This window comes from Pediculus humanus, genomic scaffold (genome assembly GCF_000006295.1).
Source record: "Pediculus humanus corporis 1103172108284 genomic scaffold, whole genome shotgun sequence".
NCBI classification, from domain to species: domain Eukaryota; kingdom Metazoa; phylum Arthropoda; class Insecta; order Psocodea; family Pediculidae; genus Pediculus; species Pediculus humanus.
The window spans coordinates 88,860-104,145 of NW_002987853.1; the positions used below are offsets into that span (position 1 = coordinate 88,860).

Consider the following 15,286-nt stretch of genomic DNA (forward strand, 5'->3'; position numbering starts at 1 on the left):
ACTTTTTTTGGACTCGAAAGAAAAACAAAAAAAAAAAAAAAAAATTTTCATAGGAAAAATAGAAATTAAACCGTGACTGATTTGTCGACTCTCTCTGAACTCGATTTAAACGTGTTTTATCGATTAATATAATAAAAATTTTTTTTTTTTTTTTTTTTTTGGAATTTACTAGAAAAACTATATAACCAATTTTTTTTTTTTTTTGTGTTCACTAATTTTTAATTAGTTTTTTTTTAATACTTAAAATTTCTAATATTTAATACTAAAATTCCAGAAAAAAATGGAACAAAAAAATTTTTTTTTTTTTTTTAAACACACGTGTCAAACCCGTGCGGAAACTAAATAATTGGGACACGACGCGAAAAAAAAAAATTTTTTTTTGTAAACGAGGTATATCGTTAGCGAACAAATTTCTTAACAGTCATAAACATTATTATTATTATTATTATTATTATTATTATTATTATTATTATTATTATTATTATTATTAAATAAAATTTCTATGAATTAATTTTTGCTACGGACAAATAGAAAAAAAAAAATCGAAATTTGCGTGGATTTATGTAGAATCGTTTGCTGTGATTAATATAATCAATAACGAATTTTTTTTTTTTATCAAGTTTGCTAGTAGGCAGTTGCATAATAATAATAATAATAATTTTTAATATATCTATTTCGTATAACGTTTACATATATCCATTATTATTATTATTATTTTTTGTAAATAAAAAAAAAAAAAAAAAACAGGTAAAAGGAAGTAAAATTTTTTCTTTTTTTTTTTATTAGTCAACCTTGGGCTTGTTGGTCAGACACCCCCGAAAAAAAAAAAAAATATTGTCAGATTTGGTGTTTGTTATTATAAAACATTGTTATTATTATTATTATTATTATTATTGTCGCAAACCTTGTCAAAAAAAAAAAAAACCTTTTCACTTTAAACGTTTTGTTTAATATCATAAATTAAACTTGTTGATAGGAAAAGAAAATTTTTTTGTTAAATGGGGCAATTTAATATTTAGAACTGGAAAGGTTGGTTGTTTGTTTGTCTGTTTGTTAGTCTTATGAATAAAACGTGAAAATTTTCGTTTTTTTTAAAAATCATTTGGGGGTTTGTTGACTTTTAATTATACGAAAATTTTAGCTTTCTTTTTTGAAATTTTTAATTTTTTTTTTTTTATTCAGAAAATATCAAACATTAATTTTTTATTAAGGAAACAAAAATTTTTTGTAAAATTTGCCAAAAAAAAAAAAAAAAAAAAAGTGAAGCTTAAAATAAACGAAAAATTTTTGTTTCGACATCAAAAATGTTACTAACGTTCAACTAAATTTAATTTTAGTTTCTCTTTCATTTTTTTGTGAAAAAATGACAATTCGACAACATTCAACTAAACTAAAACTGACTAACATAAATAATTTAATACTAAACTTTGACTTGGCCCATGATAACAGTGATAACGATATCAGGTACATTATTAACATATACCTTAAATATAAATAAAACGGTCTCCATACATAAATTTAATTAAAGAAAATAAAAATTAATAATTTTTTTAACGTTGACCGATACTGGAAAGAAACCCCCCAATGAGGTTAAACGTATAAAAAACATTGATAAGAATTTGAAAACCATATTTGTTCATAAATCGTGCTGTGAATTTTCATTTTTAAAAAAAATTTAAAAAAAATTTTTTTTTTGAACTCCGGTTGTTAAAAACAAACAAACAAACAAACAAAAAAACGATGCAGATATGCAAAAGAATAAAAATAAAAAAATTTCAAAAAAAAAAAAAAAAAAACAAACAAAAAACAAACGGAAGCTTTTTTTTTATGTTTGGCATGTGTCCAGTTGGTTAGCTGACCGTTTTTTGTTTGTTCTGTGGCAAAAATATTCATTTGAAAAAAAAATTTTTTTTTTTTTTTTTTTTCGGTTTGTTCTTCAGTAAATTTCTATGAATTTTTTCGATGAGATCATTCGAGAACATTTCAAAATTTAATTTTTAAAAATTTTCCCTCGCGACAGACAAACATCCGACAGAATTACATTAAATAAAAAAAAAAACGTTAAATTTGCCCACCGAATACATAGAATTACCAAAAAAAAAAAAATGGCGAATTTCATTACTTATCAAATCCCGAACGTTTAAATATATTTAAAAAAAATAAAATTTACTCATTTCCGTTTCCGTATTTTAATTAATTAACGAAAAAATATCATTATTAAAAATAAAACGCAAACGTTATTATTATTATGAAAACGACATAACGAATACTTTAACGGACAAAATGCATAAACGTGACGTAATATTTCTACAACCACGATCGTACTGTCTCGCATAAACATAATTCCAGAACGTTATTTCAAATTTAAAATATGGCGCCATTTTATTTCAACGAACATCATTTGATGGAATTTTATGTGATTGCATTACAAAATTTCATTAAATTAATTAATTAATTAATATTTCGAAAATGGCGTTAAAATAATAATAATAATAATAATAATGATAAATAACGTAAATATCAAACGAATTAGGGTTTTTTAATGCAAAAAATTTAATTATTCGCGACAGGTGTATAAAATGGAGGCCGTTAAAAATTATTACCATATATAAAGATTTTCGCGGTGTTTTTATTATTCGAAAAAAAAAAAAAAACAATTATTATCAATTAATATAATTATCACATTACCTGCAAAATATGATTGATTGAACGATTGATGATGATTATTGATTTGAATAACGACACTTAAATAATTACATAATAATAAAATAATAATTATAAACACAAATAATAAAACAAATTTTTTTCGAAAACGAAAAGTTCGTTAAAAGCGTTTAAAAAAACCACCGCCTGTTTTTTTTTTTTTTTTATACGTTAAAATGATAATCGATATTCGGAAAAAAAAAAAAAATTTTTTTTTTTTACTTTGTTCAGACCTTTGTAATCAAATTCGTATAGTTTTTAATGTTCAGAAAAAATTACGAATCGTATTATTTATAAATAAAACAAACAAATAATAATAATAATAAAATTAATTTAAAAAAAAAAAAAGAATGAATTTTGAAATAAAATAAAAACTGATACTGACGGGGTAAACGCGCGTGTATCTAACCCGTTGCTCACCCGACTGTCGTCGTAGTTTAATGGCGATCGAAGCTCCATCTGAGTTTGTGCGATTTCGTTCCAGCTGAGATGAACCCCTTTCACGCACACGTTTAGCTTTCATAATGAGAAAGTTTTTTTTAAATGTGTTGCCCTACTTTTAACATCGACTCTTTTCCTCCTTACACGATTTTTACACGAAAAAGAAAATTTTTTTTTATTTTTCTTTATTATCATCGTACAACAGAATTAAAGAAAGAAAATTAATCGAAATTTTAATAATTTTAGGTTAGGTGTTTAACTATAAAAATTAAAAAAAAAAAAAAAAATGGCGGTTGGATAAACATGGGGGAGGGGGGGGGAAAGAAAAAAAACAAATTCAATTCATTAAATTTTCTTCTGCTGGAAAGCATTAATAATAACAAATGATTCTGTTAAAGTTGTTGTTGTTGTTGTTGTTTAATTTAAATCAATTTTTCTCTTTTAATTATAAATAAGATTACATTTTTTGTCTCATACAGAAAACATTTGACAAATTTAATTATTAATAATCTTTATAAATTTTTAATAATATATAAATAATTAAGAAAAAGTTTTTTTTTGAAAAAAAAAAAAAAGGAAAATTTTGCAGAAGAAAAACTTTTTTTTTTTTTTTTTTTATTAAATAATTTAAAAATCTCATTCAACAACAACAACAACAACCAACTCCACTTAATTTTTTTTTTCTTTTGTGTTTTTAAACTAACTAATTTTCCTTTTGTAAACTTTTTAGGTTTGAAAAAAAAAAAAAAAAAAGAAAATTTGTTTGTTTCTGTTTGTTCAGAGTGTGTGTGTGTGAGTGATATGGCATCAAGTGTTACATTTGTAACAAGGTTTCCTCTCTTATGGTACTTAATCATTAACTGATACCTGACAGGTATATCGAGCAAGGTCGATTCTTGAAAGAATTGTTTAGGACAATTTTTTTTTTTTTAAATCCAGTTTACGTGAGGTAATTTTAATTAATACCACTAGCCCGGCTAGCTCAGTCGGTAGAGCATGAGACTCTTAATCTCAGGGTCGTGGGTTCGAGCCCCACGTTGGGCGAATAATTATTATTTTTTATTATTATTATTATGTGTGTAAATGTTTGATACGAACATGTTTTGCGGTTTTTTTTTTGTCCCTTGTAAAAATGGCGGAAGATTTTATTTAATAATAATAATAATAATCGATAGGTATTTGTTAAAAATTAATTTTTTCCCTTTAATAAAAGGAAAAAAGTTTTAAATCTTATAAGAAATGAGATTTTTAAAAAAAAATTTTTAATTAACGACATTTTTTTTTTTTTTTTTTTTTTTTCTAATTAAAGCTTCTTTTCGTTTTATGGGTAATCGATAAATTAAACGACGACTAAGACGACGACAAATAAAAAAAAAATTACATAAAGTTAATTGAAATTCGTTCAATGAGAAAAAAAAAAATTCGTTTTCATGGCGTTTGTTGTTAAAAATATAAAAAAATTTTTTTTTTTTTTTTTTTTCTAAGTTATATTATAAATTACTTTACTTTTTTGTTTTTGTTGTTTTATTGTAATAAATCTTTCGTAAAATTGGATGGAAGAATAAAAAAGGATTTAACCTCGTGTTTTACGTGTCGGTTTTTTCTTTTCTTTTTTTTCCAAAAGGATTTTCCATATTGATCCGACAGGCATATGCGCTGAAAAGATGCGTTAAACACAGTCCGATAAAAATTTTTTGTCCTTTTTCAAGGATTTTTCTTGTTGCTACGTTAGAAACAAACCAAAACAAAAAAAAAAAAAATTTTTTTTTCTTTTATGGAATAACGCGAATGGAAATTTTCCATTGTGAAATTTTATACGATCGTACAAAAACTAATTTTTTTTTTTTTTTTTTTTTTTTAATTTATATTTATTAAGACTTTAAATATTTATATTAATTATCGAAAAAAAAAAAAAAATTAATTAATGTCTTAATTATTATCAAAAAAAATATTTTTTTTTCGCCCAACGTGGGGCTCGAACCCACGACCCTGAGATTAAGAGTCTCATGCTCTACCGACTGAGCTAGCCGGGCGTTGAAGAAACAAATGAATTTACGCAATATAATATCAATGCTTTCACACATCCATTATCAGGTTTTTATTATGTAAACATATTAATACGTCATTGTATAATTATTGGTACCAATATTTACAGTAAATAAAAAACCTGAATTAATAATAATAATAATAATGTTTTTGTTTGTTGTGTGCTTACGTACGTTAAATTACTTTTTTTTTCTTTTTGTTTTAAGAGTTAAATAAAAAAAAAAAAAAATTTATATCTCGGTTATCGTCGACTTAATGGCGACAGGAATTTGGTACTGTTAGCAATTTAAAAAAAATATTGTAAACTACACGCAATAAGTTGCAAAAAAAAAAAAAAAAAAAAAATTAATTAGATTCAAAAGAGGGAGTTTAGTAGCCTGTAAAAATAATGAATTTAATTCATACAAAAAAAGGGGGGGAGTTCTTTTGTTTTAATAAATATATATAAGTCGTTGTTGTTATTTTAAGTGACAGATGTGAATGTGAATTTAATTAAATATATATGTATTTCGTAGACATCAGAATACGAGTAATTTATTATTATTATTATTATTATTATTTTAAATTTTATATTAATGCCGTTTTAAAATGACTTAAAACAAATCCATATAATTTTTGTCGAAAAAGAAATTTAAAGTGGGTTAAAAGTATTTTTAAATATTTAATATTATACACTCAATGTCATGTTGCGATGGTGGTGTAATGGTGAGCATAGTTGCCTTCCAAGCAGTTGATCCGGGTTCGATTCCCGGCCATCGCACCAAATAAAATTTTTTTTTTTTTTTTTTTTTTTTAATTTTTTGCTTTAGTTATTATTATTATTATTTTTCTAAATATAAAAAATACAAATTTAGAAATTTTTACTATAGTAAGTAGATAATAATAAAAAAACGTAACGGACAAAACAAAAAAAAAAAAAAAAAAATAAACACTTGGAGGCGCCGGGTATCGATCCCGGTACCTCTCGCATGCTAAGCGAGCGCTCTACCATCTGAGCTACGCCCCCTGATTATAAATCAATTGTAATTTTAGTAACTTTCTTTTTTGTCTTTCGTGATGAATTGTGATAAATTTTTTTTTATAAAAATCATTAATCTATTATTGATTATTGATTATCGATTATTGATTAGTGATTCTTTTATCGGACCGCAATAAAAAATTTCATTTCGGTCTTTTTTTTTTAATTAATGAAATAAAATTAATAATAATAATAATAATAATAAAAAATGAAAAAACAATATATATTTATTTATTGTTATGATACATTATGTAAATAACCATAATATCATGTTCGCATTTATCTAATTGACGGAATCATAAATTTTCCTTTTATTCCAGTTTAATATAATTTTTTTTTTTTTTTTGTTATACATTATATATATATATATATATATATATATATATATATATATATATATATATATATATCATTTTTTTTGTGTACACAGTTTATACATATACTACTTTTATTCCAAATATACATATGTATATATATAAATATATACATAAGTATATGAGTTGTATAGTTTTTTTTTTTTTTTTTTTTTTTTTTTTATTTAAATAATTTTTTATTATAATTCCAGGCATTTAATGTAATTTTCATTTAGGATACAGCGGATACTGCGGCGGGTGGCCTGTTTATGTGTATAAAACAAGTACCCCGCGAGCCATTTCCAATTAATATCATGCTCACTCCGTTTATCGGCGTTAAATGTAATATTTTTTTCGTCCATTTGTTTATTTTTTTTATAGTTTTCTCCTTGTTCTCATCTTTTTCTTCCGAATCTTTCAATTGTATGTGAGATATAATGAAATCGTTTTCCGAAACGGCTCCACTTGCTCGTGTCATTATGCTTTTGTCCGTTTCCGCCACCAATCCCCGTATGTTTGTCTTTGTTTTCTTATGACTTTTATTTGCTTGAAAATTTGAATAACCGTTGACGATTTTCTGAGTACCGACTATCACACCCTTTTTATCCGCGTTTGCTATTTGAAATAATAATGTCGTGCTTAATTGACCGTCATCCTCGTGACGAACTTTGGTGTTGTTGACTTCGTTTATTCTCATTTCTTTTTGAGATTGAATTTCTTGTAATTGTACTTCCGTGTTGGGACGTCCAACTAAAACTGCATCACCGAATTCGATACCTGAAAAAAAAAAAAAAAAATTCGATGAATTATTCTCTTACATAAATTATTAACAAATCCCCCCCTCCCCCCCGCTCCTTACTGTGCGCTAATTTCAATTTGACTAATTTCATGCATGCCAAGCTGTCTTCGGTTGAACAATGACCCAATGATGAATCCTGTATGCTTTCACTTAAGAATTCACGGGATAAAGTCATCAATTTTGTTTTTCTTGATCTGATACCCGTTATGTTGAATATGACACTGGTGTCAATTATGTAAGGGTGCATCATCTGATTGAAAAAAAAAAAAAAAAAAAAAAGGTTTTTCTTTTTAATATATGATACCTGAAAAGGTTTCTATTCGAGAAATCAAATCAAATCGTACCTGCATTGCGTGTAAATCACAATTAAGAGATTGTCCAATGAGTATAGCATCGGGTGGTAAAATTTCTCTTATTTTTTTTTGTACATCCGTTAAACGTACGGTAACGGGATCGAGGATTTGTTTCGTGATACCCGAAAACCGAGTCAAATAATCCGTTATTTTATTAAAAGGTTTAACGAGAGTGTCATAAACAATTTCTAAATTTTCATTCACAACCGATATTCTCGTCAATTCCAATTGACCCGTCACGGTTCTACACATTTCACAATCAATAGCAAACATTGGTGACGAAGGCGTGACTTCTGTATATTTACTTTTTGTTTGTACGTAATTTTGATATCTGCAGACGAGAAAAAAAAAAAAAAAAAAGAAAAGTTACTTGTTAAAAGAACAAAAACCTGACTCCATTTAATCAACCCCCCCCCTACCTGTTTCTCGAGGGTTCTTTCAATGGTACGGGATAATTTTCTTCAAGCATTTGCCATGCGGACAAAAGAAGTTCGGTTCTTGGAAATTTATCACATTTGGGTAATTCTTCGCTTCTTTTATTTTGAATTGAAACCGGAAAAAGTGCTCTTAAAACTTTATAACGAATGTGAAGATTGTTCTTCAATGTGTTATCGATCGTTTTGTATTCTTCAAAGAGTTTTCTTTGTTGAGATGGACAGAATGGAACTGTGCTCAGTTCCTCGACAAGATTACTATTGTAAGCAGCAGGCATTAGAATTTCGAGTTTTATAAAAGAATTATTTTTCAATATGGATAGCGTGGTATCATTTGCATTAAGATCTTGACAAGAAAAACCTTCCACTATCAAAACGATGCATTTTGTAAGACGATTAACTTTTTCAAAGTTACACCTGTTTAAATGAATTTCCAATTAATCGACCGAAAACAAAAAATTCAAATTATCATCATGTAATTCATTCAAATCTTACCATCTGGGTTTGTAATATGTGTGTTCGGTTTGACAATACACTAATAGATCTTGTATATCACTTAGGAAAAGTGGTATTCTATCTTGTTTATCAGTATCTAATGATGCACGTTCACCGCTTTCTTTTAATATTATTCTCGGAAGACATTTTAAAAATTTTTTCCTTTCTCTTAATTGTTTTTTAAGCTGCTCATAAGCTTCTCCTGACAATTGTTCCGGTTTCCCATTTGTTTTAACAGATTCTTGATTCTGTAATTGTTTTTTTTTTTTTTTCCCCCCCCCCCAAAATTAATTAAATTAATATTATTATTCTATTCAGGACTAATAAAGGTGGTTCTTCACCTTTTTGAAATAATTAAATCCATCCAATGGTCCTAAAAATTTTCCCCCCTCAATAGGACTTTCAAGCGGAAGAGAATAATATTCTTCATCTGTTTTATAATAAAAAGTTTCAGAATTATGATGTCTTCTAACTTCGAATGATTGATATTGATAAAAAGAATTATTGTATGTTTGATTTTCTTGCGAGGGAGAAGAAACTTCATAAGGTTCTATAAATGGTTCTTGATAAACATGGTCTTCTATTGGGGAATTATAGTAATTAAAGTATGGATCCTCTGTGCAGGGATAATTATAACAAGAATTCATAGTGTAAGACTGGAGAAATAAACAAGGCTCATAAATTTGGACTCTTATTTCATTGTCGTAATCGTTTAAATCGATAATTCTTTTTCCATGCAAAAAAATTTATTTGTATTTAAAAAATACTCACCAATTGTTCATTTTCATTATTTACATTATTATTATTATTATTATTATTATTATTAGGAAAATTATTTTCTGGCTCGACAACTGATACATCAGAATATTTAGTATCAGTTACCATCTCCGACCCATTTTTTTTTAACCGTTTTCTAGAAGGCCCATCTCCTGACATCATATTAACTTTAGAATAAACAGAATCATCTGAATCATCAGACATTTGTTCTTTTTTTTCTGCTAGTTTCATCTATACAATAAAATAAACATTTCAAAATTTACATACAATCAATCATTATGGTATGCGATATGATTTTCGATAGAAAAAAAAATCAAATTTACCTGTTTTTCATACCTATCCTGATCATTTAACTTAGCTATAGCTAAATAAGCTAAAGCTTTTTTTTTTTTTCTTTCAATTCTTTGCAATTGCTTTGTTGTCAGTCCAGCTGTTTTCATGATAACGATATTTCATAAATATCAAAACCAAAAGACCCTATTTTACAATAAAATAAAAAAAAAAAAAAAAAAACATAGTCAAAAATAAAACGTAACATTAATAATACATATATATATATGTACATATATGTGGTAAAACGTGATTGTTATTCAACTGTTTCGCATTAATTTTTAATTTAAATTATTTAAATGTCGGATAAAAATTGTATAAAATTATTTTATTAAAATTAAATACCTGCATTGAGGTTACAAAATTTTTCATAACTATTGCACTTTTTATTTAGCAGTTTAAATTTTAATTTCAAATTGAATCGAAAAATATAAATTTTTGTGTTTCTTTCAACGAGGAACCATACTTTAGTTTAAACAAGGCCGACTATTAATTTCAAATTTGTTTAACGTTCTCACCTTTTAAACGTTTTCTAATGCCACGACTAAACTTTGTCTAACGAACTTTTATATATATAACGGACATTTAAATATTCTTTTTTTCCTTAAGTGTAAAAATTTAAAATTAATAAAATGTTATTAACTTACTTTTAAATAAATAATATATATATATATATATATTTAAATTTTTCATTTTTATTTTTTTTTACACGTTATCAATAATAATAATAATAATAATTATTAACAGATAAAAATATATCCATTTCAATCAATTAACTTTTTTAATATAAACAAAATGATTATTTATAAATATAATAAAATACCTTATCGACCTTAAAATACCTTTTCAAACCTTTTCACTTCCTTTTTTTAATTATAAATTTATAAAAAATTAAAAAATAAGGGAAAACAATATAAACAATTTAAAACAAATAAAAACAAATTATTTAACATTTATTACAACAAAATAAGAAAAAAATAAAATAAAATAAATAAATTAATTAATTTTTACAATTAAAAATTTATATGAAAATAATTATTAATCAATCAACGAATAATAATAATAATAATAATAAATTGATCTATTAATGTTGCTTTGTTTGTTTGTTGTTTGTTTGTTTTGTTTGTTTTCTTCTATTGTAATTCATCATCAGAACTTAAAAGCATAGTTTTTTCATTATAATTTTGACTAACCGTGGCAACGCGTTGATTATGATTATTTGGAGCCCTGTGTGATCTTGGAAAATGCGAAGATTGTACCTGGCTACCGTTGGTACTACCTTGATTTGGATCATCTATATCATAATTAGCTACTCTTATACCTCTTTGTGATCCTCCGGCTGTAAAATAAATCAATAAATCAATCAATCAATCAATCGATCCACTTTTTTGTCACAAAGGGAAACCCTTAATCCCTTATTTTTTTTAACAACGAAATCAACGTCCAAAAATTAATAAATTTTTAAATTTATTTATTTGTTTTATTTAAAACTATAAAAAAATAAAAAGAAAAATCACAATAATCTAATTAAGTACAAATATATATATATAATCAATCACTATTTTAATTAAATTAAATAATAATTGTAATTAATATTACTAAAAATTATATTATTGATAATGATACCTCGTATCTCTGCATTATTATTATTATTATTATTATTATTATTATTATTATTATTATTAAAATCAATAAACATTATAGATAATATAAAAAAAATACATAAAAAAAAAAAAATTCTAAACTTTTCTTTTCGTTAAATAATAAAATTATGATCACAATTTAAAAATTAAATTAAATTTTCCCAATTCCATATTTTTATTATGACAATATTTACAGGTAGAAAGAAAATTTTTTCTTTTTTTTCAGGTATGTACAAAACCTAAACTTAAACATAAACCTAAAGTTGTCTAAAAAAAAAAAAAACTATTGCACACAATAACAAAACATAAAACATAAAAAACTAAATTTATATATTTTTTATACCGTTTATTATTATTATTATTATTTTTATCAATTTGATACTCATTTGTGGCAAAAAAAAATCTCAATTATTCATAAATTATTATTATTATTATTATTATTATGTCCAGGTAACAAGTTTATGTCAAATAAGTTTCTTAAAATTCCAGGATCCCCAAATATTATTTGTCTATTAAGTTCTAAAAAAAAAATTGTTCGTTACGAAACCTAGTATAATATTGTCATTATTATCAAATCGTCAGGTACAGAAAAAATTAGAAAAAAAAAATTTAACGATAATAATAATAATAATAATAATTTTAATGCAATTCGATAAAGAAGGGGTAGAATTTAAAAGAAAGAAAGGGGGTAAAAAAAAACCTAATTAAAATCCTCAAACTTAAAACAGGTTACACTCTGATAGAAAAACCCCCCCAACATAACAAGCACAAAATCAAATCGTGTGTTTATATTATTATTATTATTATTATCATCATATTTTTTTTAAATATGTTTTCCCTCGTAATATAATATTTTTATTTTTAATAACAATTCCATTAATTTTTTTTTTTTTTTTTTAATGGCTTTACTTTCTTTACATGTGGTTGGAATGTTGAATAAATAGAAAAAAAATTTTATTAAACGAAACGTAATGACGTCGACGACTCCCCTCCACCTCCCCTCCCCTCTCATGGCCCCCCGTAAAACTATCAAATTACTAATTATTAATAATTATCAATCGATAAACGGTACGAAATATATATATATAAAAAATATAAAAATAATAATTAAACTTTTTGGCCTCGTTCAATAACACACGTAACACACTGAATAAAATAATAATAATAAAATAATAATAATAATAATAATAATAATAATAATAATAAATGCCGTTTTTTTTAAATAAAAATTAAATAAAAAAAAAATTAAAATTCTTTTCCGAGTGAAAACAAAAAAAAAAAAGGATATATAATTATTATTATTATTTATTAAAACAATTTATCATTAACACAACCAACATGCCTGTATTGTATCAAACTCTACTTTCAGAGAATGAATGAATGAATGAATGAATGAATTCGCAAATAATTATTACAAAAAAAAAATTCTACGACAACATCAACAAATCAAATAATACATATATAAGCAAATCAAGCCATGTATAAAAAAAATAAAAAAAATTAAAAAAAAATAAATAAGTAAATTAAACAAGAGAGAATTATTTTGTTTCCTTTTTTTTTTTTTTTTTTTTTTTTGCTGTTGGAAAATTCGTGCTTTGTAAATCGATAATAACACAACAACATCGGGCGGGGAGGGGGAGGGGGAGGAATGTTTAAAAATTCACAATCGCGTAGGTACGAATTAAGGATTAAGGATTAAATGCAAGGTATGAAGCACGGTTAATTATTATCATTATTATTTTTTTTTTTGCTTCGAATAATGATTATTTGATTATATTATATATGATACTTGATATTCATGCTCTCCACATGCTGAACGATGAAAAAAATCTTAAAAAAAGATTTCAAAGCTTCTCATACGGATGACTGCTATTCAAGTCTGCAACAAACAACGTTTACAAAATAATAATAATAATAATAATATTAAATACGTAAAAAAAAAAAAAAAAAAAAACAATAATAATAATGATAATGATGATTTCACATCGTTTCCTTTCATTCGATTTGTCTGTCAACACTTTAATTACTACTAGCAAAATTAACCAACGATCATTAAAAACAATGGAAAAAATGGTAAACATACAAAATAAATAAATAAATATTATGCAACGCAAGCAATAATCGATAATCGATATCTCGATTCGATTCGATTTTTTTTTTTTTTTTTTGAATTAAAATTCACCTGAACTATATTGAGTATATTGTTGATACTGCGGATGAAAATTATGAATGGCATCTGTCATAATGTCTTTTGGATTCATGGTCTCCTATAAAACAAAAATAAACACAATCAAATTAATATCATTATTATTATTATTTCATCATCGTAAACTTCCCCTCCCCTCCCCATCTCAATTTTCGTACTTTTAAACTGCTCGAAATGCTTTGCATAGTGACTCCCCTTCCTCTCGCATCCGTCGTACAAACTTGGGCGTAAACTTGATAAGGGAAAGCGTATCTGAGAGCAACGGCCGCGAAAAACATTTCAATGCAAATGAGAAAATTTTGATACCCCGCCGACACGGTACCCGCCGTCGTTTGTTCTCCTAACGTGTTCGCTATCGGATCTATGACTTCTGCCTTTTCGAAAACCGCAAGGAGCACACCTGAAAATCAAAAACACCATGAATGCACACACAAAACCCACAAAAAAAATAAATTTCAAGAGAGAATAAAAACGACGCACCTTGCCAAAACGATAAAAAAATAACGGATTTAACGGTGCAGAACTTTAATACGGGCTCGAACGGAGTCAGAAGATCTCTCGTTGCAAAATAAAATAAAAACAATCCGTACAAAGCCAAACTCACGGAAAAATTATAAATAATTGTCGTGTATAAATAACCGCCATCGAGACTGTGGAATAAGTATAAAAAAAAAAAAAACTCGTGAAAATAAATAATTATACTTTTTCTTCTCTCTCTCTCTCTCTCTCATCTTTGTTTTTCGAGTGCGTTGACTCTATATTTATCTCACCTCCAGTCTCCGTCGTGATAGTGTCCGAACGCTTGTAGAAAAATAATAACGAACGCCATTAAAGGTTTGACGAGGCAAAATTGTAACGTTGCCTGTTTGCAAAATCTTAAAAATCCGATCGTGTATGTTTTACCGACGAGACAACACGTTCCGTAGAGGCAACTGCTCCGTATCGGTTTCCCTCTTATTTCGCTCATTATGTTACTTTCTCCACCCAAATACTCATAACACAAACTTAAAAAGTTGTATATTACAAAAGCTGCAACGAGAATGAAAGAGAAAGAGTAGCAAACAAACAACAAACTGAAAGCATGTTTGCACGCACCCGCGCACGCACTCACGCACGGTCATCTTACCTTCGTAACAATCCCTCACCGTGAAGAAATATATGTAATAACTTTCCTTGTTGAAAAACAATAGGCTGACCCAAGAATAAAATGCGTAAATGGGTACGATGAATAATATTCGTATTATCCATCGCTGCTCTGACGGATTCGTGTACCATTTCAAATGTTTATAAATCTGAAGCAGAAAACAAAAACAAAAATTTATAATAATAATGATGATAATTTTCTTAAATATTTTAGTCATTCAACGGAGACGCAAAGTCAAGTCCGTGCTCGTCTTAATTACATTGTAATTGCCTACAAAAAAAAAAAAAAAAAAAATTCTTTTTTTTTTTCTTTTTTTTTTTCGCATTCGTTTTTAATAGTAAAGCAGCCATTTTGAAAATTTTTCCTTTTTCTTTTCTGTTGTATTTGCGTTTTCAATTTTAACATTTTTACAATATTATCCTACTTAACTAAAAAAGCGTTACTTGCGTAACAGTTCAATAACACGTCATTTCATCAAAATAAATTTCTCTCTCTCGTGTTCACCCCCCCAGAGTGCCGCCGAACGTAATTAATTAATAAAAAA

General features: G+C 25.9%; 2 protein-coding genes and 4 non-coding genes across 6 annotated transcripts in view; 2 read left to right on the forward strand and 4 right to left on the reverse strand.

Moving 5' to 3' along the window:
- Positions 1–4,115: 4,115 nt before the first annotated feature.
- Phum_PHUM519480 lies at positions 4,116–4,188 on the forward strand. The gene has a single exon. It is a non-coding gene; the product is annotated as a tRNA-Lys (tRNA).
- Positions 4,189–5,104: 916 nt separating this feature from the next.
- Positions 5,105–5,177, reverse strand: Phum_PHUM519490. The gene has a single exon. It is a non-coding gene; the product is annotated as a tRNA-Lys (tRNA).
- Positions 5,178–5,878: 701 nt separating this feature from the next.
- Phum_PHUM519500 lies at positions 5,879–5,950 on the forward strand. Its single transcript has one exon. It is a non-coding gene; the product is annotated as a tRNA-Gly (tRNA).
- A 173-nt stretch (positions 5,951–6,123) lies between these two features.
- On the reverse strand, positions 6,124–6,196 carry Phum_PHUM519510. Its single transcript has one exon. It is a non-coding gene; the product is annotated as a tRNA-Ala (tRNA).
- Positions 6,197–6,793: 597 nt separating this feature from the next.
- On the reverse strand, positions 6,794–9,859 carry Phum_PHUM519520 (exonuclease nef-sp, putative; the record flags this gene model as incomplete). Its single annotated transcript, XM_002431250.1, has 8 exons — positions 6,794–7,338; positions 7,421–7,610; positions 7,705–8,044; positions 8,133–8,564; positions 8,643–8,890; positions 8,984–9,332; positions 9,550–9,650; positions 9,743–9,859. The coding sequence occupies 8 exons, from the start codon at positions 9,857–9,859 to the stop codon at positions 6,794–6,796; spliced, it is 2,322 nt and encodes a 773-aa protein (XP_002431295.1).
- Positions 9,860–10,882: 1,023 nt separating this feature from the next.
- Phum_PHUM519530 (uncharacterized protein) overlaps positions 10,883–15,286 on the reverse strand; it is a gene marked incomplete at both ends in the record, with an annotated part of 10,421 nt that continues 6,017 nt past the window's right edge. Inside the window, 6 exons of the mRNA XM_002431251.1 lie at positions 10,883–11,088; positions 13,575–13,659; positions 13,757–13,998; positions 14,079–14,248; positions 14,369–14,627; positions 14,725–14,890. Of these exons, the coding sequence (XP_002431296.1) occupies positions 10,883–11,088; positions 13,575–13,659; positions 13,757–13,998; positions 14,079–14,248; positions 14,369–14,627; positions 14,725–14,890 (1,128 nt within the window). The remainder of the gene's footprint in view (positions 11,089–13,574; positions 13,660–13,756; positions 13,999–14,078; positions 14,249–14,368; positions 14,628–14,724; positions 14,891–15,286) is intronic.